General features: G+C 34.0%; 2 protein-coding genes across 3 annotated transcripts in view; one reads left to right on the top strand and one right to left on the bottom strand.

Moving 5' to 3' along the window:
- The window catches only part of LOC145684729 (uncharacterized), a 129,661-nt gene extending 124,242 nt beyond the window's left edge, over nucleotides 1–5,419 (top strand). For both annotated transcript variants that reach the window (XM_081757103.1, XM_081757102.1), the window contains exons 4-5: nucleotides 2,311–2,382; nucleotides 5,187–5,419. In XM_081757103.1, the coding sequence (XP_081613229.1) occupies nucleotides 2,311–2,382; nucleotides 5,187–5,294 (180 nt within the window). In that variant the 3' untranslated portion in view covers nucleotides 5,295–5,419. The remainder of the gene's footprint in view (nucleotides 1–2,310; nucleotides 2,383–5,186) is intronic.
- Nucleotides 5,420–10,548: 5,129 nt separating this feature from the next.
- Nucleotides 10,549–26,330, bottom strand: part of LOC145684728 (brachyurin-like) — a 30,109-nt gene continuing 14,327 nt past the window's right edge. Inside the window, exons 5-7 of the mRNA XM_081757101.1 lie at nucleotides 25,320–25,409; nucleotides 16,433–16,575; nucleotides 10,549–11,066 (exon numbers count right to left, since the gene is read on the bottom strand). Of these exons, the coding sequence (XP_081613227.1) occupies nucleotides 10,917–11,066; nucleotides 16,433–16,575; nucleotides 25,320–25,409 (383 nt within the window). The 3' untranslated portion in view covers nucleotides 10,549–10,916. The remainder of the gene's footprint in view (nucleotides 11,067–16,432; nucleotides 16,576–25,319; nucleotides 25,410–26,330) is intronic.

The raw sequence follows: 26,330 nt of genomic DNA, 5'->3' as shown, positions 1-26,330 counted from the left end.
GAAGTGAAATAAGGTGAATAAAAATAAGGTGAAATTGAAGTTTAACAACATTTTGCCCGCCCCTTCGCCCCTGATAATTTAACGCAATGCGTGCAAGATTTTTGTCGTTACTAAGGATCACAACTGAAATTACCAAGTTATTCGGAATGTAACTGTGGACATCTCAGTGAAACTCATATTCTATCACATGCAAGAAGACATAGAAGGAAAAGAATCGAACCAATATCATGCAGACGACTGTTGAACAAAACCAACGTTTGTAAATATTGTTCTAAAATTGTATTGTTCGACAATTTTTTTTTTTTCGCTTTTCAGTTGATTCATTTTTGCATCAAACCTTTGCCTGCAATCAAAATGTAAGATACCATTTAACAAGAATTTTACATACTTTATCCCATTACAGACATATTTATTTCTTATAAAAACATATTTCAAATAACTTTTTTTGGTAGATACAATTTGCAAAAACTAAGGCTCTCATCTGCAATTCTACGGATCCTTCCCGCTTCACTCACTTACAGAGTGAGGTTGGAGCAATAATTTTCTAGGAGTTAGATTTCTTCCTTTCCATTATGGTACTTTCACTCTAATCATTTTTTTGATTGTTGCAACATTCCCGAGATATAGAATGATAAATACCCTCTGTGATTTCCTATTCGAATATTTGTTCTGGTGTTTTCATATTAGTGATACTGGACGTTTTATCTGATGCAGGTACCATGTCTTCGTCATTTTGAAAACGGTGACCCATATCAACAATCTTTTGTAACAGCACTCTTTAGTTTTTAAAGATATGTCGGACGAGGTATCACTCACCCCATGTTTCCATTTACAATTTTGAAGTTGCGCCCTTGGCCCCCATGAAGGGTGGCCCTGGGAGCCTCCGCGACAATATCAATCGATGTGCCATTTTCTATTTGAGTTGTTGTTCGGTTCATTTATGTTCAATCGTTTTCGTATTAGTGGCACTGCATGTTTTATTGTATCTGGTAGAGGCAACATGACTTGGCGGCCATTTTAAATACAGTGCCCGATATGAGAGATCTTTTGCCAGAACGCTTTTTAGTTTTTAAAGATGTATCGAAAATTAAAGTTGGGTCACTCACCCCTTGCTTCCATTGAAAATTAAAGTTGGGCCCCGGGAACCCATGCAGGGCAGCCCTGGATGGCACCGCGACCATATATATATATATATATATATATATATATATATATATATATAGAGAGAGAGAGAGAGAGAGAGAGAGAGAGAGAGAGAGAATTCTATTTGCATCAGCAATGGATTTTGTTTCGGGAGAGGCTTGAGGAACGAGTAAGAAACATTTGCGTTGTACGTGCAATGCAAAAAAATTATCACAAATTTATTTCGGGAGGGGTTTGAGCCTGATAACCACCCCCTAAATACGCCACTGTACATCAGTCAACCGTTCTCATATTACCTAACACAGCAACGAAACAAATTTTGAGTGAAGGCATTTTAGTATATATCAATATCAATATTCGAGACGAGACCGAGACTTTCGAGACTGACCTAAGTCTCGTCTCGGTCTCGTCTCGATTTATAGAGGTCTGTCTCGGTCTCGGTCTCGTCTCGGTATTTAGAAGTCCGTCTCGGTCTCGGTCTCGTCTCGGTATATAAAAGTCCGTCTCGGTCTCGGTCTCGTCTCGATAATTCGAGACGAGACCGAGACGAGACCGAGACTAGTCTCGGTCTCGGTGCCATCCCTAGTTGGAATATATAACGCATAGGATATGATGCTTTACTTTTTTTATATTTCAACGCTTTCAGTGTACCCTAATAAAATGTAATAAAGAAATAATGACCATGTTTTTTTTAAAAAAAAATAATCAATTAGAACTTGACAATTTACGCAAAATTTCCAATCGATCAGTGAAAAGGTCATCTTTCTAGAGCATGTAGTTTCCGAGATCTCATTGTCGAAAGGATTGACCAGAAACATATAAACGTCCTCAACATATAGTTTAAAAGAAATCGGAAGATGGAAGCACAATTCATATGTATTGATTTTAGAGAAGGCTTATTAAAATACAAAGGCTTTGAACAATAATTTTATATCATAAACTTTATGAAAAAGATATAGTTAACGAATTTAGACTATTTAAAGTGCAAATACTTGAAATGTTTGTCTCTGTTAAACGTGAAATCAGACATAACCGTAAATGAATTTTGAAAGCTAAAGTTATAGGTTGGAGCTCAGGCGCTTTTAATTGCTATTGTAGCATTTTAATAGATAGATAGTGTATTAAAATCATCCTAATGTATTGTTTTTTTTTTTTTTTAATTTCCAGGCCAATGTTTACAAAAGTGTCTCTAATGTTATCATTTGTGGTGCTATCGAGAACACCGAGACAGGACTCAAGGTAAGAATTTTGCTGTATTCTATCAGACCAATAGACCTTCTACTTTCCGGCCTAATGACTAATATGCATGATTTCGGATTTGATTCCTGGTAGCGGTACTGGTCTTGTATACAAACCCAGTAGTAGTTGAAATCTCAGTTTAATAAGAATTTTAGGAATTCTCAAAAAAAAAAAAAAAAAAAAAAGTCAAAAGATTGCAATCTTGGCCAAGAATTCTAGAAATCTAGGAATTATCAAAAACTGCATCAAAAGATTGCGATTTTGGCCAATAATTAGTTTCTGGATCAGGGGCCACAAAATTCTTGAACGGCCCTTAAATCGAGTTTTCTTATTTCCTACTGAATAAGCACATCATACTAAGTTAAGTGATAGTTTGAGTTTGGCTACACTTTATGCACTTCTACAGATAAGGCGTACAAGGAACTTTTTGAAATATATTGGATATTTTGATCCAAAAACTAGATTCCGTCTCATGCAGCCTCGGTGCTGAAGAGAGATATTAACTTTCAATCAACCAATCATTTGAGAGATAGCACTGAATAATGAATTGGAAACAAAAGTGGAGCAAACTGCTATAAACTACATCCCAAGCTTCGGACTTTCCCTTCCTTATAGTGTTATATCGTTCACCTGAAACAATTTAGTACCGATTGAAGCTAGCTTAAGATAGCTTCAAACATTTGACTTAACTGATATTTGTGTGTTTGTTCGTCTCGTTCTTCAAGATAGCCTTCGTAAAAGAAAAATGTTGATGCAATATGTAATGTATGTTGTTTGAAGCTTCTTAACTGCTCCTGAGAGTTATAAATTTATTACAAGATAAATGTAAAAAAAATGTTTAATTTGTATGAAATATAGCGCATGTTTGTTTAAAAGTTAAGACTGAAGCCTATCGTTTTAAGTTGAAATTAGTCGAAACATAGAATGAATTCACCTTGTTTAGAAAAAAAAAAAAAAAACATTCCATAATTTCTTGAAGCGTTGCGTGTTCGTTGTTCGATACTCCTCAATGCAAGTTGTTACTTACTTAGTATTAAGGCTAGAGAATTGAATTCATTCGTTCCTGTTTTACGACATATTTAACGTGATTTTTGCAAAATAAATAAATAACTTTCTGTTAAACATGGCGTTTTCATGTACTCTATTAATTCTTGTTGGTTGGGGTTAAAATTGATAAGAAAGAGAAGATGAGTTTATTCCAAATAAAAGAAACAAATTTCACGAGAAACTTTGTAAAATATTCCCTAGTTTTATGAAACATTGTGCTCAGTTTGAGTTCAAGCCTTATCTAAGTACGTGTGGTTATAATTATTCAGGAGCAAAAGGGAGGGGCAGGTTTATCCCATCTTGAAATGAAAATGCTTAGTAACCAGTTTCCAAATTCAATGAATAATAATGTGTACTATGATGAGGTTCCCTACAAGCACTCTTGCTTAGAATTGAAATCAATCAGGAGCAAAATCGTAAGTTCATTCCCTTTTAAAAAAATAAATATATAAATTACCAGAAACCAGACTTTTCTCGTACAGTGTGATTTCATCTAAGCAACCCTATGAACCCTTTTTGCTTACAGTTAACAGTAGTCAGAGGCAAAGGATTCAGTCAACTTCCAATATTGAGAATATTTTTATTATAACTGTATTTGAGAAAATTCTTTTTTATGTGTGTATATATGTATGTATAGCGTCAGTATCTGTGAAAGTTTAAACATTGCATTCATTGATTGGAAATTGTAAAGCATGTCCTGTTACGGAAAACGCATTTTGTAAAGAATTTTTATTACACTTTATCATTTGCACTAATTCTAGCACTATTTGTATTTTAATAACTTCAGCCACTTACGTACTAGGAATAACGTTCGGGTTAGAGGTGCTAAGGATACAAAGTATTAGTAAGCCTTGATGAGAGGTTCTAACTTCTCACAGAAGATAGGCTCACAAATACGAAACCTCCACAAAGTCACAGAACATCCAAAGAATATTACTGTAATAACTGAAACAATTTACCAAAACTATAACACCTCTGAAACAATAACGTTTACAGTTACAAAAGTTTATTAGGAGCTAAAGGACATTAATCTACAATACAATGAGAAAACCAATAAACTACTCTTTCATTAATAAAACATAAGCGTTTTAAACCAAGGCAGTAGCGTATGTTAAATAGGAAACGGGCGTCAATGTAAATACTAGGGTTACAAAATATATCCAAACGTGCAGAAATGTATGGACAACCAAGAAACTAATTAACATTTAGAATTCGTGAAATGTATGTTTATTCTTTCATTAAAATCGTAGAACATCATTTCATTATCATAATTCAGCGTAATTCATTGTCATAAGTATATTTAATATGTGCCGTTAAAAATAATATCATCCTATTATATTTACAAATTACAGCTGATCCATTAAAGTTAAAATACATTTGATACCGATTAAGTTTATTTATGACGTACGATAGTTTAAAATAGCAGAACAACCACCAAAAATTACTTTTATATAGGTAAGATACAAATGGCTTTCTAGCTAAATTGTTTCGTTGCCACATGTAATTATTTGATGGTGTGAAATTTCTGTTAGAAAAATGACTTCACTGGAGAGAAGAAAAATGTTTCTAGGAAATTCAGGAGGGCCATAGGTGTCATGTCTCCTGGAATGGTAAATTCATGAGATGAGCAACTTCCCCTACTACATATTACCAATATCTTAAAAGCATGTTGAAAAACAAATCGTATCGTTCATCACTTCTGCAAACTTCAGATCTTATGAACAAAATTACTAACTATAGTTTTATTTATTTTTTAGATGGCCCTATTCCACAATGTGTGCAACACTGGCTGGATGTACACAGGCTTATCTTCTCCTGAACCCTTGTGCTGCAAAAACTCGCAGCCCATACCTTGCCCCAAATAAAGGCTCTTAGATCAGAGAAGTAACGGACCCTTTTAAGATGATGACTCAGGCTTGATTAAGGATTGTTTCTCTTTGTAAACTGCTGTAATTCTTCTTCTTTCTAATAAAAGCACATTAAAAACGTATTTTCATTGTATTTTTTCCTTTTGATTTTCTTAAACACAAATCACTGAAATTCGGTCATGAACAGTGTTGAATTATATTGTATTAGAGAAAAAGGTATTGTGTTTCACAACATTGATCATATTCTGGACATTACTTATTTTCTTAAATACAAGTTGGCAGAAAATATTTCACTCTTAGTTATCGATGAAAGTTCTTATCGAAGCACCTACACATATACATGTAACTTAGAAAGAAACAACAGTTGAGAATTAACACCATTTGAAATTTTACACATTTCTAACATGAACACATGTTCCGTGAGTCGACCACTCACAATTGTATGGTATGCAGTTGCACTTGTTGCCTTTGTGTATACAAGGAACACTGGTCAGTCATGTTTCAGTTGAAAGAAAAAAAACAAATGAAGACACGGTAACCATGTATCAACCAAAAGCAGATTACAATTTTCATCACGTCAGAAGAAGTAAGCATCCTTTTTGTGTAACATTAAGCTTTAAAAATTGCTAATGGTATACGTCAATAGGGTTATGATTAGTAAAAATAAGGTATAGATAATGTGTATAATCACTGTTTTAGGTCTAGAAAAGATATTCAAAACACATGTATATTCTTTCGAGAAATACAGCCACTATCATATCGAGGAATAACGCTACTCCATTTAATTATTAATATAAAATAATACTTATGTTGAAAATATTCGTTGTGTGCTGAACTGACTGTAGGATGTGCAAAGTCTCATATTTTATATATTTTCTTTCTAGATTGGAAGAAAATGTCAATATACTCTATACATAGCAATATACTTTATAAGTTTTCACAACTAAGCAAACCGGAAGATGAAATTCCAGTTATAAAAAAGTGGAATGTTCTACAAAATAATCATAATTTATTGTCCTTATTTTTATCAGTACTTTTGCTACAAACTCAGAGCTACAAGACTAATAGAACTAGAAATTAGATATTTCATTCATTTTTTTCTCATACTAAATGACTTCTGCATTTTGCTGAGATTGTTATTGTTTTAAATATAAGACCCATATTCCGGGCTAATTCTGGCACCGCGGTTTCGAGGTAATTGGTATCCAAAAGTGTAAAGTTTGTTGACTCTCAAATCTCGACAGTTTGTTAAAAGAGATTTCACATTTCATGTTGTTATTTCTTCGTTACAAAAACACTTCAGGTTGAATCTATTCATGGTAAATTACCTAGTAAACTTACACATTTACAGTTATTGAAAATGAATAATTATTTTTAAATATTAAAATTCGTTACAGTTCAGAAGAACGCAGTAGTAGATGCATAAAAATAGGAAGGGAATAAAAATAGTATTTATTTGTTGAGATGCGTAAACTGAATATGAAGTGTTTATTCACCTATGTTCTTCTGTGGTAGAGTTTGAAGACATGCGGCTCCTGTGATTACTGATCTTACTTTCTAGAGATGGGCGTAGGCAAGTTGGAGCGAAGATTATTTGAAACTTGACTCGAAAAATTTTCTCCAACTGAAGTCAAGTCCATTCAAAACGATGCAAATTCTGTGTGCAATCTTAACTTTTCTGGAAAGAAGACATAAGGACGTGAGGTGCAAGAATACGAAGGATCACACACAACTTTAATGCCCATTGCACTGCAGTTATACTACTGCTACTACTACTACTACTACTACTACTAATAATAATAATAATAATAATAATAATAATAATAATAATAATAATAATAATAATAATAATAATAATAATAAGAGGAAGAAGAAAAACAAAAACAGCAATAACAACAAGAACAAGAAGAAAAAATAAAAATATTTTTCTCTTCTTTCAGTCTTTTATCTTCCTTTCTGTCTCTTTCATATATCCTATCTTTCTTCTTTTCGATTATTGCACCACGTATAAACGTGAAAGATGGGCTTTTTTCTGAGAATACTGAAAAGTACAGTATTCTTTTACTAGTTGACTGCTGACCTCGCTGATCAAGAAGTCTAAAAGGCAAATATGTCATTCACGAGGTTCCTGGTTTGGGTTCCGAAGAAGCATGTATTCCGGCTTGTGCCAAAAATGGTTAAAAAATATCTGCACCGGCCAAACACGTTCAAAATTTTCGGCCCGTGTTGGGCTGAAACATTTGACGGTGCACGTCTCTAGTAAGTAAATACTGATCTTGATACACACAAGGTGAGCTTTGACGAGGCTGTTTTGTCATAAAAAATATTTTCCTCTCATTATCGAGACAAGATGAGATGCTAGAATTGTCTCCTCTCGTGAACATTAAAATTGTTCCACATTACTGCTTACGATTTTGTTAGATTTGTTTTCCAAATAATCAGGTGATGATTTCATAAACAGTGAAAACGAGCAGCACGGACGTGCTAAATATCAAACTCGATTCTTGAACTAGAACTCAAAAACAGTCAATTGGCTCGCAACTCGAATCGAATGAATTGGATAATCGCAGAACTTGTATCCCTGCTTGCTTGCTGTAGACAGACAAGCGTTAAGCATTCATTTTCTACGCGTCACACCTTCAAAATCACTCTCAAGCTGTCGTGTTCTTCTTAGCGTATTGGTAAGGAATTCACTTCTTACTTTTTGAGTGTTCACTTCGTACTGTTGGCAGTTCGAGTCTTACCCAAACCATTCGGCAATGTATATATAGTAAGACACAGATGACGTGATGTCTGAACTCCAATTTCAGGAGTGGCGTTAGGATCAACTAGGCGGTCAGAACACTCTCCGCTTTCTGTTTGCCAAGTCGCTGTTGCCACGTTTTCACTTTACCCCTCTTCCTCGTCCCTTCCCTCTTCGTTTTACCTAAACGTCAAAAAATAGAAGGACGAAAAAGTCTTTTTACTCAGGATCACATACTATTGAGTTGGTAGTGGATACAAAATTTACTTATTTTGTTAAACTATTTTCAGACTACCACGTGTCTGTTAGTATTAAACATAAAATTCATTTAATTCTATCTAAAAGCATCACTTACTAGAACATTTACCTATATATTTTAGTTGCAAGATACGTAATGGAAGTTAGTTTACTATAGTTTTCCATTTTAATACTTGATATGCGTGGTTCAAAATGACTCTGACTGTTACAATTTGGTAAAAGTATGTATTTTATACACATATTGTCAACCTTCAGTGCAACTTCACAAAAATGAGATATAGCTTTGACAGTTCAATAATTAATGGTCAACATGAATAAGGCAATTTGAAGATGTTCACTGTGAGGTCCTTGCGTTATTTGAGTAGTGGCGAGGTGGGTTGCAGCATTTCAGGCGGGACGACAGTCGACAGACAAAATGCACGGTGGAGGGCATATGCGAACGGCTACGGACGAAATTCATCTTGCAAGACTACGGACACTGCTTGACGGTGATCGGTGCTGGACTTATAGTGAATTTTCGTAGGAGCTGAACATTTCTTCCGGATCAGTGTTCCGCATGCGGAAAACTGCAGCCTGATGGATACCTCATGCTCTGACTGAGGTTCAAAGTGGTATAGGTGGAAATGTCCGCGCCTACATCTTCAACGTTACAATAAGGAAGGTGATGACTTCTTGCACCGCATTATTACAAGTGATGAAACGTGGGGAAGATCCTACGAGCCTGAATTGAAACGTCAGTCGAATGAATGGCACCACCCAGAATCTCTACGACCGAAAACGCTTAGGCAAGAGCCAGCAAACGTGAAGGTGATGATGATAATGTCATACGACCACGAAGGTATTATCCAATCACATCAAGTACCACCGGGCGTTACGTCAATGCTGTATACTATGCTTCACACTTCAGTCACCATTTGCCAACATTGCGGCCCAAACGTCCACATCTCCTGAAGTCTGAACCGATTCTCCTCCACAACAATGCCAGATGCCATACAGCCAATCCAGTACAGCCTATGTTACACCGATGGGGTTGGGAAGTACTAGAGCACTAGCCGTACTCTTCGAATATGAGCCCCTGCGATTTTGATCATTCCCCAAAAATGGAAGAACCTCTCAGGGCAAACGTTTCAGAGATATTCCCAGCATTGTTCGTGCCTTAGGGCGCACTGTCAACACCCTCTCACAAAGTCAGGCTTTGACAGGTATTCAACGGTTACGACATCTGGCGAATGGTTCAACAGGCTGGCGGAGTCTACATCGAAAGACTGTAAGCTTCTTAACGTGAGTGATTCACTACATTCCATTTCACAATTATGTTACCACTTCGAGTTAAATGACCCTCGTATATATATATATATATATATATATATATATATATATATATATATATATATATATATATATATATATATATATATATATACAGAGAGAGAGAGACAGGATAATATTACATCCTGTCCAGTTGAGAGATAAAGCATCCGCTGTGAGTTCCAATAATGATACATGTCACGTGATCTGCTACTTTTAAAATGATTTACTAGTTACAATGCTTACAGGAAAGAAATACCAATCTTTCACTTTTGGAATAGGGATGAAGCAAATGAAATGTGTTTTTGCGTAGTTCATATATTTTCCCCAAATTTGGTAATTGAATATCTACCATCTTATCGGTGAACAGTAACTTGTAATAAGTCACTGCTCAATTCTTGAAATGACGTACGAAAGAATAGGTGATTGATGTGGAGCTTTGATGTTAGGTACTGAAGCAACTACATTTGATGCAGGTACTTTCGGATACTTAAGGAATATGAAATGTAGTTTTGGAGAATTTGCAATCTGTTGGCTCGTTATTACTGAAGATTTCTGAAAGGTACTGGAAACATTTAAGTTCTCTTCGTATTTCCCACAGGCTAAAACCTTAGAAGGCAACTTGTTTAATGGAATCCATCACACCACTTTCGAACAAATTTCTTTGTAAGTGGTTCTTTATTAAATCCAGTACAAAATTTGAGGTTTCAAACTCAAAATGAGGAGGCTCGTGTATAACACACATTGTAAAACGTTTACAATCGCTTAGACTGCTATCAGGTGGTTAAATTATGGTTTCTAGAACACTCATTACAGAAAAAAGATATGTTTGAAAAGGCTTCCCGGAATTCTCGGTCACTGATAATGTATTTTTCAAGGAAAGGTTTTCTATTTCTATTATTCAAAATTATTCTGAAATAAACAACGTAATATTAATTTTATTAGATGGCGTGCGAACTTTTTAACATTTCAAATTATTTGTTGCATGTGGTCAGTTTATTTTGAAACAAACATTTCTGAATGAAATGCAGTTTACAATTAGAACTAAAATCACAGTCCAAAAACTTCAGTAGGTTGATGTTACTAGGAAAATGGTAGAATTATACAAATCTAATGGAACTTGTATAGCTCCTTTGTCACAAAATTCACAAATGCGCTTTATGTAATTGTAAATTTAAACAAACATCCTGAGCATTTCACGTAATTACATTATAGAAACTAAGTAACTGTTCCTTTCTGTTGGTTTCTAATAATTAGTGTATGTTCATATCCTATTGATTCAACAGAATAAGCACACATTGAAAGTTATCTTAAACTCCACTGTTTTGATATATCCAGTTTCGATAGTAAGTAACTCTTGAGAAAGCACTTGGAATCAAATATTCGCAGCCTTGATCAGATCCGAAGGAGACAACTCCAACTTGAATACCATCGACAGTCAAGGGACCACCACTATCACCCTGTAATAATGGGAACTTGTATTAGAGAAACACCATTAGTAACAATACATGATGAGTGATTACTATTTGCAACAAATTTCAGAAATGGGACAATAAAAATGAAATCGACCAATTTGCAGGTCAAAAGTTGCTGACAACATTTATTTACTTTTTAATTTTTTTACCTAAGATTGTACCACATTCAGGGAGTTGAAAACAAGTGTTCGTTTATTTTTTAGCCGCGCAGGTTTGTTTGTAGTGGCCATTTTGTATAGGCCTCTGACCGTATTTTGCACTGTGTCCTATGCGCTTGGGATATTTTACTTCTGTCCTTCCTGAGATATTTGATGGTGAAAATACACGATTTTTTTTCTAAAATTCGCAATGTTTAAAAATTTCCAAAAAATCAAGTATATAGTTCTCAGATCTGAAACTTGTTTAGAACGTTTTCTATTATCTAGTCTCTATGTAGACAAAGAATTGAAGGTGAGTCTAATTTATTTCGTTTTAACATGTACATTCCAAAATGGCCATTTCTAGGTTTCCAATCTCAATGTTCAGAGCTTCTTTTCTCGACGTCCTGAAGCATGTCTCAATGTGCACAGAACATAGAATATTGTCGATTCCATTATTTTTCATATGGTTTTAGTTTGAACTCATTATCTTTAAAACCTAAAAAGTTACAGCGTTTAACGGAATGCACTAAAAAGTTCAAAATGCGCTCAGGCGCCTTGACAAAATCTGCGCGGCTAAAAGATAAATGAATACCCATTTTCAACTCATTAAATGTGGTACAAACTTAGGTAAAAAATTAATAAAAAACTAAATTTTGTCAGCAATCATCATTGGTCGATTTAATTTGGATTGACCCAAATATAAATAACTGTTAAGTGATGATTAAGGTATCTCTAAAATGGCTCTCGTGAACATGTGCTAGTTGAAACTATGAAAAAATATATATATTTCTAAACAGCTAGAATAAGTTCTCTTCCGACTTGGAAAAATTATATTACGAGAGTTTGATATATATTGTAGGTAATTAATAACAATAACATAAGAAGAATATCTGAAATAGGAATTATGTGGTACCGCTGAGCTGTATTGATTATAGATTGACTTTCACTTTTCGAAAGAAAGAAAAAAGTGCTATAATAATAATAATAAAAGAATTTTCAGTATATTTTGTAATGATGTGGTAAGGTATACTGGCTGACTACTTCGGATTGCCACTGACTGTAACTCTGCCATTAGATAAAATACATCGTTTGTCATGACAACTTAGATAAGGGTGTACAAATAAGCATAGTAGGAGGCATTGCCAAACATATAATCTTGTGGAAGTATATGTGTGGGTGTGTTTGACTTGTAACTTTTAAAATAAACTTTAAACATAATCACTATGATTTAAGGAAAATATTAGCTTATTAAATATCTTCAAAAAATACTGTCTATTTTCCATTTTAGACCAAAAGATGTATTAGGAGCAAAAGGAAAATACTTAAGTTCATTTAAGTGAAGAACGTGTTCTTGTGGAATGAATTAGAGGGTAGGGCTGTTCCTAATTCCGGAATTCCGGAATTTTTCGGAACGGAAATTCCAATTCCGGAATCGGAACACAGTTTCAAGACGTTCCGGAATTCCGGAATTTCGGAACGTTCCGGAATTCCGGAACATTCCGGAATTTCGAAACTCCGGAATTTCGGAACATTCCGGAATTTCGGAACATTCCGGAATTTCGAAACGTTCCGGAATTTCGGAACATTCCGGAATTTCGAAACATTCCGGAACTTCTTATTGAAAAAATAATTTTTGCTGTTACCCCGAACTGAGAGGTGTGCGCAAAGCTTAGCTTTGAAACTGGATATTGATTCCGCTGTGCTGAAGGAAAGAGTTTTAGTCCACGGCAACTGGTTTGTTTCATTCTTTAGATCCGTTCACTGTGAACGATTGCGCATAAGATTTGGAACTTTGTCTGGTTATCCATAGTCTCAATCATAAGTGATTCAGTGTAAATTCCGTGATTTTGTTGCAGAAATCGGAACATAGAAATTCGAGCTAGTTCTTCCCTTTAGTTTGGTTTATCTTCCGAGAAACACCTTTTTTATAAACCACTTTGTATATTCTTTTTTAAATGAATACCGACTGTACCTTTTCCATTTATACGAGGCAACCCTAACAAGAAATTGAACTGCATATCTTTTGATGTATGGCCATTGTTAAGTATAAGTACCTGAAGGAGGGGCAGAGAATCATTTAAAAGAAAATACGATTTTCAGTAATTAAAGGGATAGGATAGTTTGAAATAAAATTGTACAATTATTATGCTGCTGTCCGTATTATGTAAAAATATGCATTATTGATGTTACATGAACTTTTTGGAAACTAGAATCAGTATTTCATATTTTCAGGTTCAAATCACGCAAAGCTAAAATTATTAATGCATCGCTTGTATTGTATTTAGTATACTGCATGCTGCAAACAGCAAAAAATTTCTTAGAACAAGGGATTACTCTTTAATGTTTTTTGTAACTTCTATAATCATGATGCTACTGCTGTTTTTTTTTTTTTAATGAAAGCTTTATCAAGCATTATTTGCATAACTTGTCAAAATGTACAACGAGAGTAAATCGAATAGAGGTGCAAACTTTACATAATATCTTATAATTATTCACATGTACGCGCTACTCTTTTCTTGTCCTGCGACACTTATTTGAATAACTAACTAAATAAAGGTGTCTATCAGTTCAATACTAAGCATTGGAACCTACGTATGAAGATTAGTTCTAACTCTACTAATCAAAATTTTATGCAAGGTGATAAATGAATTGTGTGAGTGAAAAACATTTAAAATTGGTTTGTTGAGAAATTGTATTAATCACCAATATATTATCTATGTTGTGAAATTCTGATGTAAAAGCATGTTACTTTCTTTAAACAATTACATCGATACAAGCCAACAGAATATGTACATTTTCATACAAAGCTGCAATATGAAGGGTAGTTATGCATTCAGATGAAAGGGTCTGCATCAATGACTAACAACAAGAAAGGTAAATGTTCAATTAGTATACCCGAAATTGTGAGTAGCGATGGTAAAAGTTAAAAATGAAAGAAATCATTTCGTAAATGTTAATATCCACATTAAAAGTATTAGCCTAATGTTCATATTTCGCTCTTACGAAATAATTAATTTGTATCAAAAACTATTCGTACTTCGCGTAAATTGATCTTTACAAAAATTGATGTCTTACTTTCCTTGAGTAGAAAAGTTGACGAAAACTTTCTTTTTCCTGATTTCTCAAATAAATCAGATAAAAAAGATCAATGAGATAAAAGAAGTTTGTTAAGCTAAAAGTCCCTAAAGCCCATTTTATGCGATGCAATTTTCTATGCAATCTTGCATGCTAAGAGTCATGCGTTCAAATTATTTCGTGTAATAATAATTAACATTCAACTTTCCTTAGTAAATTGCACGTATTTTACCTTGTTCGGAGATAGAACATGTGCAATCTACCATGGAAAGTTGAATTCTAATTTTTATTACAGGAAATAATTTGAATGCATGTCTCCTAATTTTGCCTACATAATTGCCTTGTCTAATATCGTCTAAAGTCTACTTTCCCCTAATTAAAAAAAAAAATCATCTGGGCATTTATATGAAAATTGACATTGAATACATGCCCTTATAATATTTTATCAACATCATTGTTCTCTAACAGTATTATTTTGTAGCACAGAAATTTTGCTTTTTCTTTCAATAGTAATTTACATTTACATTTTTGTTGCATTATTTGATGACGTCTCAGGCAGCATCAGTTATACCATTTCAGGGTTTCAGTTGTCAAAATTTTCACAATTATGTATTACTCATGTGTACTCCTTGTACTTTAGATTAAAAGTTCATTAATATAATTCCAAATGACATGACTACAAATGTTTCGTGTGCTCTTGTATTGTTTGCTTAATAGTAAAACAAATATTTTGGAATTAAAATGCCAAACATGTAAATTGTTTCCTTGTTGGTATAATACTTCAAAATACAAAATGGCAATGATTGAAAAAAAATGTAAAAGATAAAGATAAAATGCTGTACTTTATTCCAATAATTGTAAATACGAGAATGCATAACTGTTTAAGACATGTTGCTACTATATTCCATAGATACCATAGTGAAAACGAGAAAGTATTTGCGAGTAAATTTGTGGGATTAAAGCCTTGTAATAATGTTTGAGAACCATTGCCTCAGGACTGTTTCGAACTTTTATATTCAAACTTCGAACTAATATTAATATTACGATTCCAGAATCAACAGTGAGCTTCAAAATTTCAATATTGAAAACAATTCCGAAATTCATACTTTTGAGCATTCCACAATTCCAAACTTTTGGAATGTTACGAAATTTGCGGAACATTCCGGAACTTCGAAACGTTCCGGAATTTCGGAACATTCCGGAATTCCGGAACATTCCGGAATTAGATGAATTCCGAATTCCGGAATACGAAATCGAATTCCGAACACCCCTATTAGAGGGTGTTTACTTCTTATTATAACTTGTTTTAAGTTCATTTTCGTATGTCAAGGGTATCAGGAGAACCAACACTCACAGGAGGTACCAATTTACTCACGTTTTGAGGTGCACTTCAATCCGTTAAGTAGATGCAACCGTATCATGTTAGTTCAGGTTGGATACATGATCAAATCTAACTTTGAATCCATGAAACGTAAAGCTATATATAATAAGAAAAATTTGAAAGGTGATAAATTCTTGAAAAAAACGTTCTTGGTAATGCTCAAATATCTTTTCAGTTTTACTCTGGGAAATAAGTCAAATAAATAGGACTATTTCGAAGAACTATAATAAAAATGATTACGATGAATGATTTTCACATCATGCACCATGTATCACTAGCTTTAGAGTGGTAAAGGAAGGAAGATAGTTCAATCATCTTTCGCCCGGAGCTCGATGAAGTAAGTGAAAATATAACTTAAAAAGTCCAAAGGTTCAAGATGTGGATGTTGTTCTACTATTCTGAAATTGTCAACGTGTGAAATTTGTTCTCCAAATTTGAAATTTCTCCCCCAAACGAAACAAGTATTGGGTGGCAGAAATGTAATGACATGATTTCAGAAGGTATCACTCCACTATTTTATACATTATAGTCAGCGAGTAATTTATGTTGCAATTGGAAAATTGCTTGACACTTCAAATGGACTAGTTTTGAAACAAAGAATCACATTCTTAGTGTTATAGGGGACTCCAAATTCATAAGTAATTTTTCGTCTTGCAGTTTACTTAAAAAGCGAAAAGAGAGAACATACTTCTAATGATGTATCTGATAAATGTTCCTAGTAAGTTTAATAAATAATAGACCTAATAAATACTCACATGACATGTGGCTCTATTCCTTGCAGAACTAGTACATAACGTTCCATCTACAACCCACTGAGAAGCATAGTATTCTCGACATTCGGCGTTCGTTATAATTTCTAGTTGAACATATCTTAATTCATCGGTGACATAAGGGTAGGCTGGAATGATATTACAAGCAAGTATAGTAGAAGTTCTTAGTGACACGAGACAAATTATTATAAGTAGTATTAACTTTATTGGAATTTCGATATTTTCAAGTAACAGTGCTTGAATTATGTAGGTTCCTCAGTTCACTTACAGATTTATTTATTATTTATTATTTCTAACTTGAAACATTTAACTTAGTAGATATGGAGCTTAAAATTCTTGTTGAACTATGGGTGGCCTCAGAGTAGCGTATGTGTCAACTGGGGTTTATTTGGACAAAAAACGAGAAGAAATAACCTTGATAATACTTCAATTTGAACATATATATAGAAGAATGTCTATATGAAGAAATTTCATTTACTAATGTTAGAAAGAACAGCAACCATAGATAAAATTTCTATTCGATCCAAATTACATGTTTTTTTATTTTTCTTATGTACAACAAATGCATAAATCTTTGAATGTTAAATAGTATGAGAGCAAAATACAAATTCAATATCGATACAAAACATCCAGGGAAATATGTCTTTCAATAAAACGTGATTACGTATACTAAGGGACTTACAGAAAAAATATTTTTCTCAGAATTAACAATATAATTTCCCCACCAAAATCGATACACTTCCAGATGTTTACAAGTTAGTTAGGATTACTTAAATGAAAATAAAAGTGTGAAATGATAGTTCTTGAATATATTGCAAACTGTTATCGCTGGTGTTGGCGGTCACGTCTCTTTACCCTTCCACTCACAATTGACACGTATTGAAAAATTTAATGTTTCCAATCATCCCCTCCACCAGGACACTAGCATGCTTTGCCAATTGTCATTTAAACTTGGGAAGATTTAAATGACAAATTGGTGGGCAACGTGGTCGGTTACGTACAAGCTATCAAACTATTAAAATTAGTTTAATTTTTCATTTTCTCTTCCTTTCTGCTTATACCTATTGCGGGGGATAGTTGGATGCGAAGTACATCCCGTAACCTACGACCTCGCGTTAATGAAGGAGTAGAATTTACAGCACAAATCATTATTCGAATATCAATTATGTTTAACTACTCATATTCTCACTTTAAGATTGTCGTTACATCTAATATTACACTATGATCATTACAACTTAATAATCCTGAATATATATAAGAACACTACATAAGATAAGGACAATATTTACAACACTTACTCAATATACGGCCGTTAAAAATAAAAAATATCAAATATTAATTTTAATAACCCTAACGAGCTATTCTTCTTTTTTTTCTCATTTTTATCGGGGGTTAACAGTAAGTTGTGCACATGAATTTATATATATTACGTTTGATAAGAGTGAGTTCTGTTTAAGCAATTGCTCGCTGTTAATTATACTTATTTTTTTAATGACACTTTACTAGCTGGCGTGCTAATCGAACATATATTATTATTTCACTGCTTCTTTTTCAATCGACGTTCCTCTGGCGATCCTAACACTAGATACTTCCTCTGGTAGGAGAAATACAATTTTCAAACTACTTACAATTTCCTTCCGTGTTGCAACCTATGGCACGGCTTATCTTCTTTCAATACTTTGACAGTAAGTCCTTGGAACTGTCCCGCGAATGCTGCGTAAAATTATTGCACACTGAGTCTGGTCGATCAGCAGTTGCAAACTTTTTCAGACAAGTAAATAATTAAAACTGTGCTCGAACACTAAGTGTGATTAACCGTACATTCCACAAGCAAGAACATATAAAATGGCCTCTGACTTTAATATTGCACACTAGGCCCATCGACGGATAGCTTATTCTTCAATTTTTCCGACGGGTAGTTCCACATGCACGATTCCCGTGGTGGAGGTTTTAAGGGTTCGCTACCCGACTTCACTCCGTGACGGAGGATTTGAGATTCGTTGCCCGACTGCATTGCGCTTCTTCTGATCACCGTGGGTCACATGACCAAAAATTGTCCAATCGGGAATTATTTTAGATGTCACTTGAGCAACTAGGTTACTTGCTACTTCTTCATTCTCGTGGGAACCGACGCAAAAAGGGTCTCTCAGCAACTTCTCGAACAAAGAGTTATTGTTCTACGCACACACACATATAAGGAAAAATTTAATTTTGGCGTTTTTGAGTCGAAACTAACGATAGTAATTTCACTGTTGCTAACTCACGTTCTTTTCACCAGAGTTGAGTGGGAGAACTAATAAAATGAACGTCTTAATTTTCTTGCTTTGACGAGCGTCTCGCTGTCGATAGCAAAACTGTAGATTAAATAAAAGAAGTAAATGAGAAGATAAAGAATAATTAAATAACGTTAATTATGGAGTAAGATTATATTAGGTTGGTGCGAATGAAACGTCAAAAGGGAAAAAGAATTTAAACTACAATTAGTGATGTGAGGCGGAAAATTTCCCGCTATATTTTTCCGCAAAATTTTCCGTTCTAAAAAAATATCAGCAATCAAGTAACAATTCCTCAGCAATCATAATATTGGTTGAATTCATGTACAGAAATATAAAAAAAAGTGAAAGATCGTTTAAAGAATCTGAAAATTTTCATTACTCAGACAATTTTCAGTAATATGTAGGAACAAGTTAAACAATTTTTCATGAATCGAAATATTTTCTGTCTTATATGGAAAATTTGAAGAACTTTTTATGAGTCGGAAAATTTTCATCATTTTGAAGCAAAAAGTAAAGCAACTTTTTGTGAATCGGAAAGTTTCATTGCTGTGTAGAAACAAGTGACAAGAATTATCATAGATCGGAAAATTTTCATCACGATATAGAAACAAATGGAAAAAACTTTTCATAATCCGGACAGTTTTGGATATTATGTATAGTGATGTTAGGTGGAAAATTTTCCACTATATTTAACTGCACATTCAGCTACAAAATTGAATTTCTGTAAAGGAAAGTTAGTCACCAACAAATTATAATTTTCCAATTAGCTTTCGGGAACCGGAAAATTTTCTAATATTTCAAGCTGGGAAGTAAAATTTGACACAGTGTTTCTCTCTCTCTCCTCATCTGCGAGCTCCTTCGTTGCTAAGCGGTTAGGGCCTTTGGCATTGAAGACCTGGCTTCGATTTGCAGGGGGGTTAATCAGTTGGTCCCGTCTTATATATTCTCGCTGCTGAAAGGGACGTTAAACTTAAAATCAAATCAACTCCTCTCTGTGTGTATGTATGTGTGTGTGTATGCAAAGTGCAGAGAACATGAGTTCGTAGAGTACAAATATCCAATTCTATTATTTAAAATTTCAATTTATTAAAAGTCATGAATGTTTTCCGATTCATAAAAACATACTCCACTTATTCCTACATCGTTGTTTAGCCGTAAAATTTATCGGTAATAAATATTATCTTAAAAAGTTTCATGAAGTGAAAATCTAATGATTCTGCATTTCAAGAACGTTTCAAAAACTTCAATACGTTCTTCCCTCAGAATCCACCTTCGATCTTACAATATTAGATTTCGTCAGTTTAATACGCATAAGACGGTTTTCTCATAGCTTTACTACTTTTATAGATTTACATTCTGCAACATTTATAAATAAGTAGATATAATAGAGAGAGAGAGAGAGAGAGAGAGAGATTATGTAAATATTTACTTCCCAACTTGAAATATTAGAAAATTTTCTGGTTCCCGAAATCTAATTGGAAAATTATAATTTGTTGCTGTCTAATTTTCCTCTATAGGAATTGTATATCTCAACGTGCAGTTAAATATAGTGGACAAATTTCCACCTAACATCACTATACATAATATCCAAAACTGTCCTTATTATAAAAAGTGTTTTCACTTGTTTCTACATCGTGATGAAAATTTTCCGATTCATGAAAATTCCTTACATTTGTTTCTACAGAGCAATAAAACTTTCCGATTCACAGAAAGTTGTTTTACTTTTTGCTTCAAAATGATGACAATTTTCCGACTCATCAAAAGTTCTTGAATTTTTCCATACAAGACACAAAATATTTCGATTTATGAAACATTGTTTTACTTGTTCCTACATAGTACTGAAAATTGTCTGAGCCATGAAAATTTTCAGATTCTTTAAACGATCTTTCACTTTTTAACATTTCTCTACATGATTTCAATCAATTTTATGAATACTGAGGAACTGTTATTTGATCACTGATATTTGTTAAGAACGGAAAATTTTCCGGAAAAATATAGAAGAAATTTCTCCACCTCACATCACGGCTAAATAACAATGTAGGAATAAGTGGAGTATGGTTTTATGAATCGGAAAATTTTCCGGAAAATTTTCATCACTGACTACGATACCTGGTTAATGAATATAGTTGTCAGCTGAAACCACACACATATTTGCTACCATTCAGCCAATTATTAATTTCGTTGGAAAATAAGTGCATTTCGTACAGTTAATCATTGTATCGACCTGCAGTGATGATTTCGCCTCGATGTAGGAAGATATGGCAGTTCAACAGCGCAATGGATTACCATAGCAATAACAATATCTTCTTCGTGTTTTGGAAATCGTCCTGGACGTTGATCAAGATCCAATGACTGTCCTGACTGTTTACTATTGTCGTAAGAGACCCATTGTTAATCAAAAGTGACAATCGAGTGCCGGAAACCTCCCAGGTTATTGCTTACACTCAGAAAATTCCACGTCTTCAGACGAGGATTCTTGTTTGCTGGTATCAACTCATGTGGCACTCATGAGTCTGAGTTTTCACCTTACCGATTACACGGAGTTGCAGAACAACAGTGATATGGTCTAACTTAACTTGTCTACAATGGCACGAAGACTTTTCCGAAGGCCCGTTTTGACGATGTTACTAAGGAGCTCATCCAAGCATGGCGTTGATCGATGTCCACGAGCACCATTTTGAAATACTGTCACTGGAACGAAATGTGGCAAACCAACGGCGAATGGCCCTTTCATTCGCGATTTCCGATATAGACACATTATTAGTATTACTATTTTTGCGGCTTTCTGTCCAGAATGACATAGTTTGTAGTCGTAAAGACAAATCAGTTGCAATTGTGTGTTCCCCACTATGCATTTTAATACGACCATATTGAGCAACGCACTGTATATCTGAATACCTTCTGAAAGTTGGATATACGAAGAGGTTGTGATATTAGAGCGTGACCGTTTAGGTCATCTCTGTATTGAGTTGCTGAGGCAAACTTCCCACCAAATATTAAAGCGGACATTCGTACCAATCTGATGCTACCACTGAGTCATCGCGGCCCCCACGGTTCGAAAAGTAACATAAAATAATAATAATAATAATAATAATAATTCCATTTACTAGCGCATGTTTTACCCGAATTTCTTGATATTTAACGTTATTATGAAACATGTGATATCGCAGTTTTATTTCCATCGTAATATACAGCTCAACAACTAACAAGGAAAAATTACATTCACAGTGTTAAGCATTATTGAAAAAAATATTAAACATGAATACTCGTTTATCCTTTAGAATCTTTGTAACATTACGAAAGAAAGTATAAAAATGATCATAAACACGAGCAAGACTTTTTAATACAACTGAACGAACACAAATCTAGCTCTGGATGGTACGCATGCATTTCTCAAAACTTCCGTGGGTGATAGTGAGTTGTTGTATCAAATACTTATTCGGATTCGCACAGACTTCGCTGACGAATATTTTAAGCAAAGGTCATTTTACTTTTGTCTGCAGTAGTACATGAAAAAAAATCGATGTGAAAAGAACAAATAACGAACATTGTATCAGCTTCGCCCAATGATAACAATAATAAACAAGTTTGGCACCTATTCCACCTTATATTTCTGTTGTAAAAATGTTTTATGTCAGTGAAAGTGCATTTGTCTGAAGTAATATTAAAGGAATTTCACCTGACAGTACTGATAAATACTGTATTCATATCAAAACAGATTGTTACGAGATTTATTTGCTATGTATTTTGCATGCCTACCCTTTCATACTTTTGATACACGTCTTTTAAAACTGCACTAAACTAACTGGAAGCAGATTTTTCATTGCTGTATAATCCCAGCAAGAAAAGTTTTAAAACTTATAGTTATATTAACTTATATTAAATCATATCAATCATGTTATCTGTGAATGCCATGTCAAAAACAGGATCGAAGCTAGCGTGGGACAGAATGGAATACTTGACGAGGGAACGGAGCGAATGTAGCAATGCAGTAACATCATAAGTAAGAGCTTTCACCAAAATGTAATTATTTGGTGATCTAATGATTTTAATATTAGTTTTAATAACACATTTGAATCTATGATTTTGTTTCGGGTACACATATTTAATAATAATAATAATAATAATAATAACGAACGCTATGAAATAATAAAACTACATGTACTAGTTGGTGTCAAATTCGTAACTCAAAATCACTAGCTATGTAAATACAATGTCAATATTTGCAGATAGACAATACATTCATGATATAAATTACCCAATTCCGAATTGCTTTGCGAAAAGAGTTCGGCCAAGTTTAGCCCCAACTTCATCTCCCCATGAATTTCCCCGAACATGCTTGCAATCGATAGCTTCCGATGCGTAGAACACGCCTGTGAAGGGACCAGAGTGGTCAGTTGCGCCGTTCCTGAGATATCGCGTTCCAAAAGTGTGGGACACCACCGAATTGCGCCAGCATCGAGGTTAAGATCGACGTGGCATCTTAGTTTATGAAACTCAATCAAAAACATCCTCATCATCGGAAGCATTTTAAATGTAAAGAGAAACGTTGGGCAATCGGTGACCGGTCGCAACAAACTCATAGTTGTGGCCGTAAGAAAAGTACCAAATAATGGTGGTACCAAACACGAATACAATCAGTTGAGAGAAGAAAAGATAGAAACGAGCTTGAGCAACAAGTTTAATATATACGGAGTTACGTATGTGACCACTATAACGTGTTACCTTCACACTTTATACAAATACCCTCGGGATGTGAAGAGGCGATCTCGCAGCTGCGCCTCGATATTGGCGCCATCCCGTTGCATCCCACTCCTTTGGAACGCGATATTGCAGAGCGGTGTATCTGACACCTGTGATTCCTTTACAGGCATATTCTACGCATTGAACGCTATCGCTTGCACTCAAGTTCGGGCAAATTCGTGGAGAGATGAAATTGGGGATCCAGGCTAATGCCTTGTTGGCCGCACTTTTTCAATAAGTCTACATTTCACATTTGATGGCTTATAACTTGGGAACTAAAAGCTCATACATTATAATATTTCATTGACTTGTATAGCAAATCAAGGTCTGCTACCACGCCAAGTTTGATTCGGATCAAATGAGTTGATATCTTTTTGTTTTCGAAAATGTAGTAATGTTCGAAAGTAAGTTCGGTTAAAGTCGTACGATATGTTGTATACTGTCCTTGATTTTTCTGGAAAAATTAGTGGATGAAAATTAGTGAAGCGCAAAATTTATAAATTTATAAAAGAAAATTTGGTAATAAAGTTGTAATGTATTCAGAACTATCTATTATAAACTAGGCTATTATTATTATTATTATTATTATTATTATTATTATTATTATTATTATTATTATTATTATTATTATTATTATGTTCTGTTAGCTCCGTTACTACTTTATTTTACGGCAGTGTGTAATGAGATCACGAATTAAATATCTCATTTGTCATCAACTGAAGCATGCTGAAAATTTGCTGATCTGCCATGTAAAATTCGCCAAATGCTTCAGTTGACGTAATCGCCTCGTGATGAACTTCCATATTTTTAATAGGCTTAGAACATTTCTATATTTGTGAAAGAATAATTGAGTCCTGGTATCAATACATTACAGATAAGTTATTATATATAAAAGAAAAGCTTAAGAGTGCTGCATTTTATACATTTTAAAATATAATAATAATAATCATTTTTCTTTCTAACTCGAGACTGACGGCACTTTTGAAAAACGGTCTACTGTGTTCTAGTGGTATGTCAAAATGCCTGTAGTAATAATGAACTAAAAAATATTGCATATGTATGTAATGGTTTTGTCTGGATTTAAACAATTTCGTAGCTACGCCTTTTCTTGTTAGTTATTTTTTGTTAATAAATATATATTTACATTGATTAATTACTCACTTCAAACATTTAGAAAGCCAGCAGCATTACCTGCAATACCATTAACAGAATATTTATGTACATTTCGTTTAGTACCAGAAACCTAATTTGATTACTTGGAAAGGTTTTTCCATTCATCCAGCTCTGTGGCAATTTTGTCTCTTTGGCCTTACAACGTACTTTGTAATACGTTTTGGATTTATTCATTATGTCTTCGGTAGGTTGAGAGGTTGGGGACGGAAAATGGTTGCAAAGTAAATCAAGATTTAAGTAATCAGCGTCAGGCTTAACCGTCTAAACATTGTGTGCTTTACTTCTTTGTAAAAATTACTGAAATAAGTCGCAGTAAACATTGCTTTTAGTAACATCAATAAAATATACAAAGTACAATTGTCTTTAGAAAAATCTGGCTTTTACTAAGATAAATAAAGACGTTTCGAACTTGAGAAGTGTGTTATGGAATGGATAGAATACATAAATCAAATCTTGACTCAAATTTGTAGCTGCGACCTTAAGGATTTTCAAGTCCTGAGCATTTCTGCTGTGCTTTGAAGAAAAATCAACTTACGTGCGGGTGGAATCTAGTGTCACAAGAATACATCTTTTAAACCAAAGGTGGCTGATCAAAAGATTTTGAACATGAATCTGTGTTATACGTGAATAATGCTTCTCTTAAAAATTAAATTAATTTCACAAAATATGTAAAACTTTACCATCTGAGGTTGCTCCCCATCCACTAACAGTTGCAATTTCTCCAGCATAGCTACTAGATCCAGTCGCCAATTCAATAGGAGATATGTAATCTGAAATATTGTAATAGTTATTAACTATTATTAGTTTATACATCTTTTACACTACTGTTCCAAATAAGCAACATGTAAACTTAACAAATTATTATATACATACAAAAATCATTATGGAAAATAGTGGAAATAGCCACTGTACTGCAACATCAAATACTTATGAGCTAGTAACATTAAACATTCCCGCATTACAAAGCACTGAGGTAAGTGATAGTAAGTAGTACGTAAAGTGGTGGAGGATGTATATTCATAAACAGCGTTCAAAGTAATGACGGAATTCAAAACTAGCAGCAAATTTCATGGGAGAAGAGAAGAACTCAATCAGCATCTGGAACGACTGGATTTTATTTTACATATTTCTTAATCAAGTCTGACAAAGACTGTATAGTCTCAACGTCTGTAATTTCGAAACCTCTAAGTTTCACCAGCACGTTTAGCATGCATCATTAAAGGATTCTATAATGGTGCAGTAAGTCATATTTATTCTTCTATCCAGTAACAGGTAATGATTACGTACAGCTTACGTCCAAAGAGGTATATGCTATGAACTGCTTAATTCTTACTGTTAATTACAATGGTTGCTCTGTGCTGCAATCAACCGTAATTGCATGGTACTACATTGGTAGTGTTATTACTTTGAAGGAAGAAATACAGTCAATGAGTATTTTGATAATTTAGGTAACCATAATACAGATATAAGTCCTTAAGAATAACCTATCCTTTGAGCAAGGTTGCAAAACCGCAATATACACTGTCAGACTTTTGCAGGTGCCGTGTGAAATACATTAGAATTATCATTAATATCTCCCCTGGGTCAACGTAGTATCTATTTGAATAATTTTGAATATCTGTGGTAAATTTTATAGCATCGAGCCCGTTGTGAATTTCCTCCTCCATCATTGCTGACGCAACTGAATGCTG

Source organism: Thermobia domestica, chromosome 5 (genome assembly GCF_964235325.1).
Source record: "Thermobia domestica chromosome 5, izTheDome1.hap1.1, whole genome shotgun sequence".
NCBI lineage: Eukaryota > Metazoa > Arthropoda > Insecta > Zygentoma > Lepismatidae > Thermobia > Thermobia domestica.
Note: the sequence above shows the minus strand (reverse complement) of the source record. Positions and strands in the feature narration are given on the sequence as shown.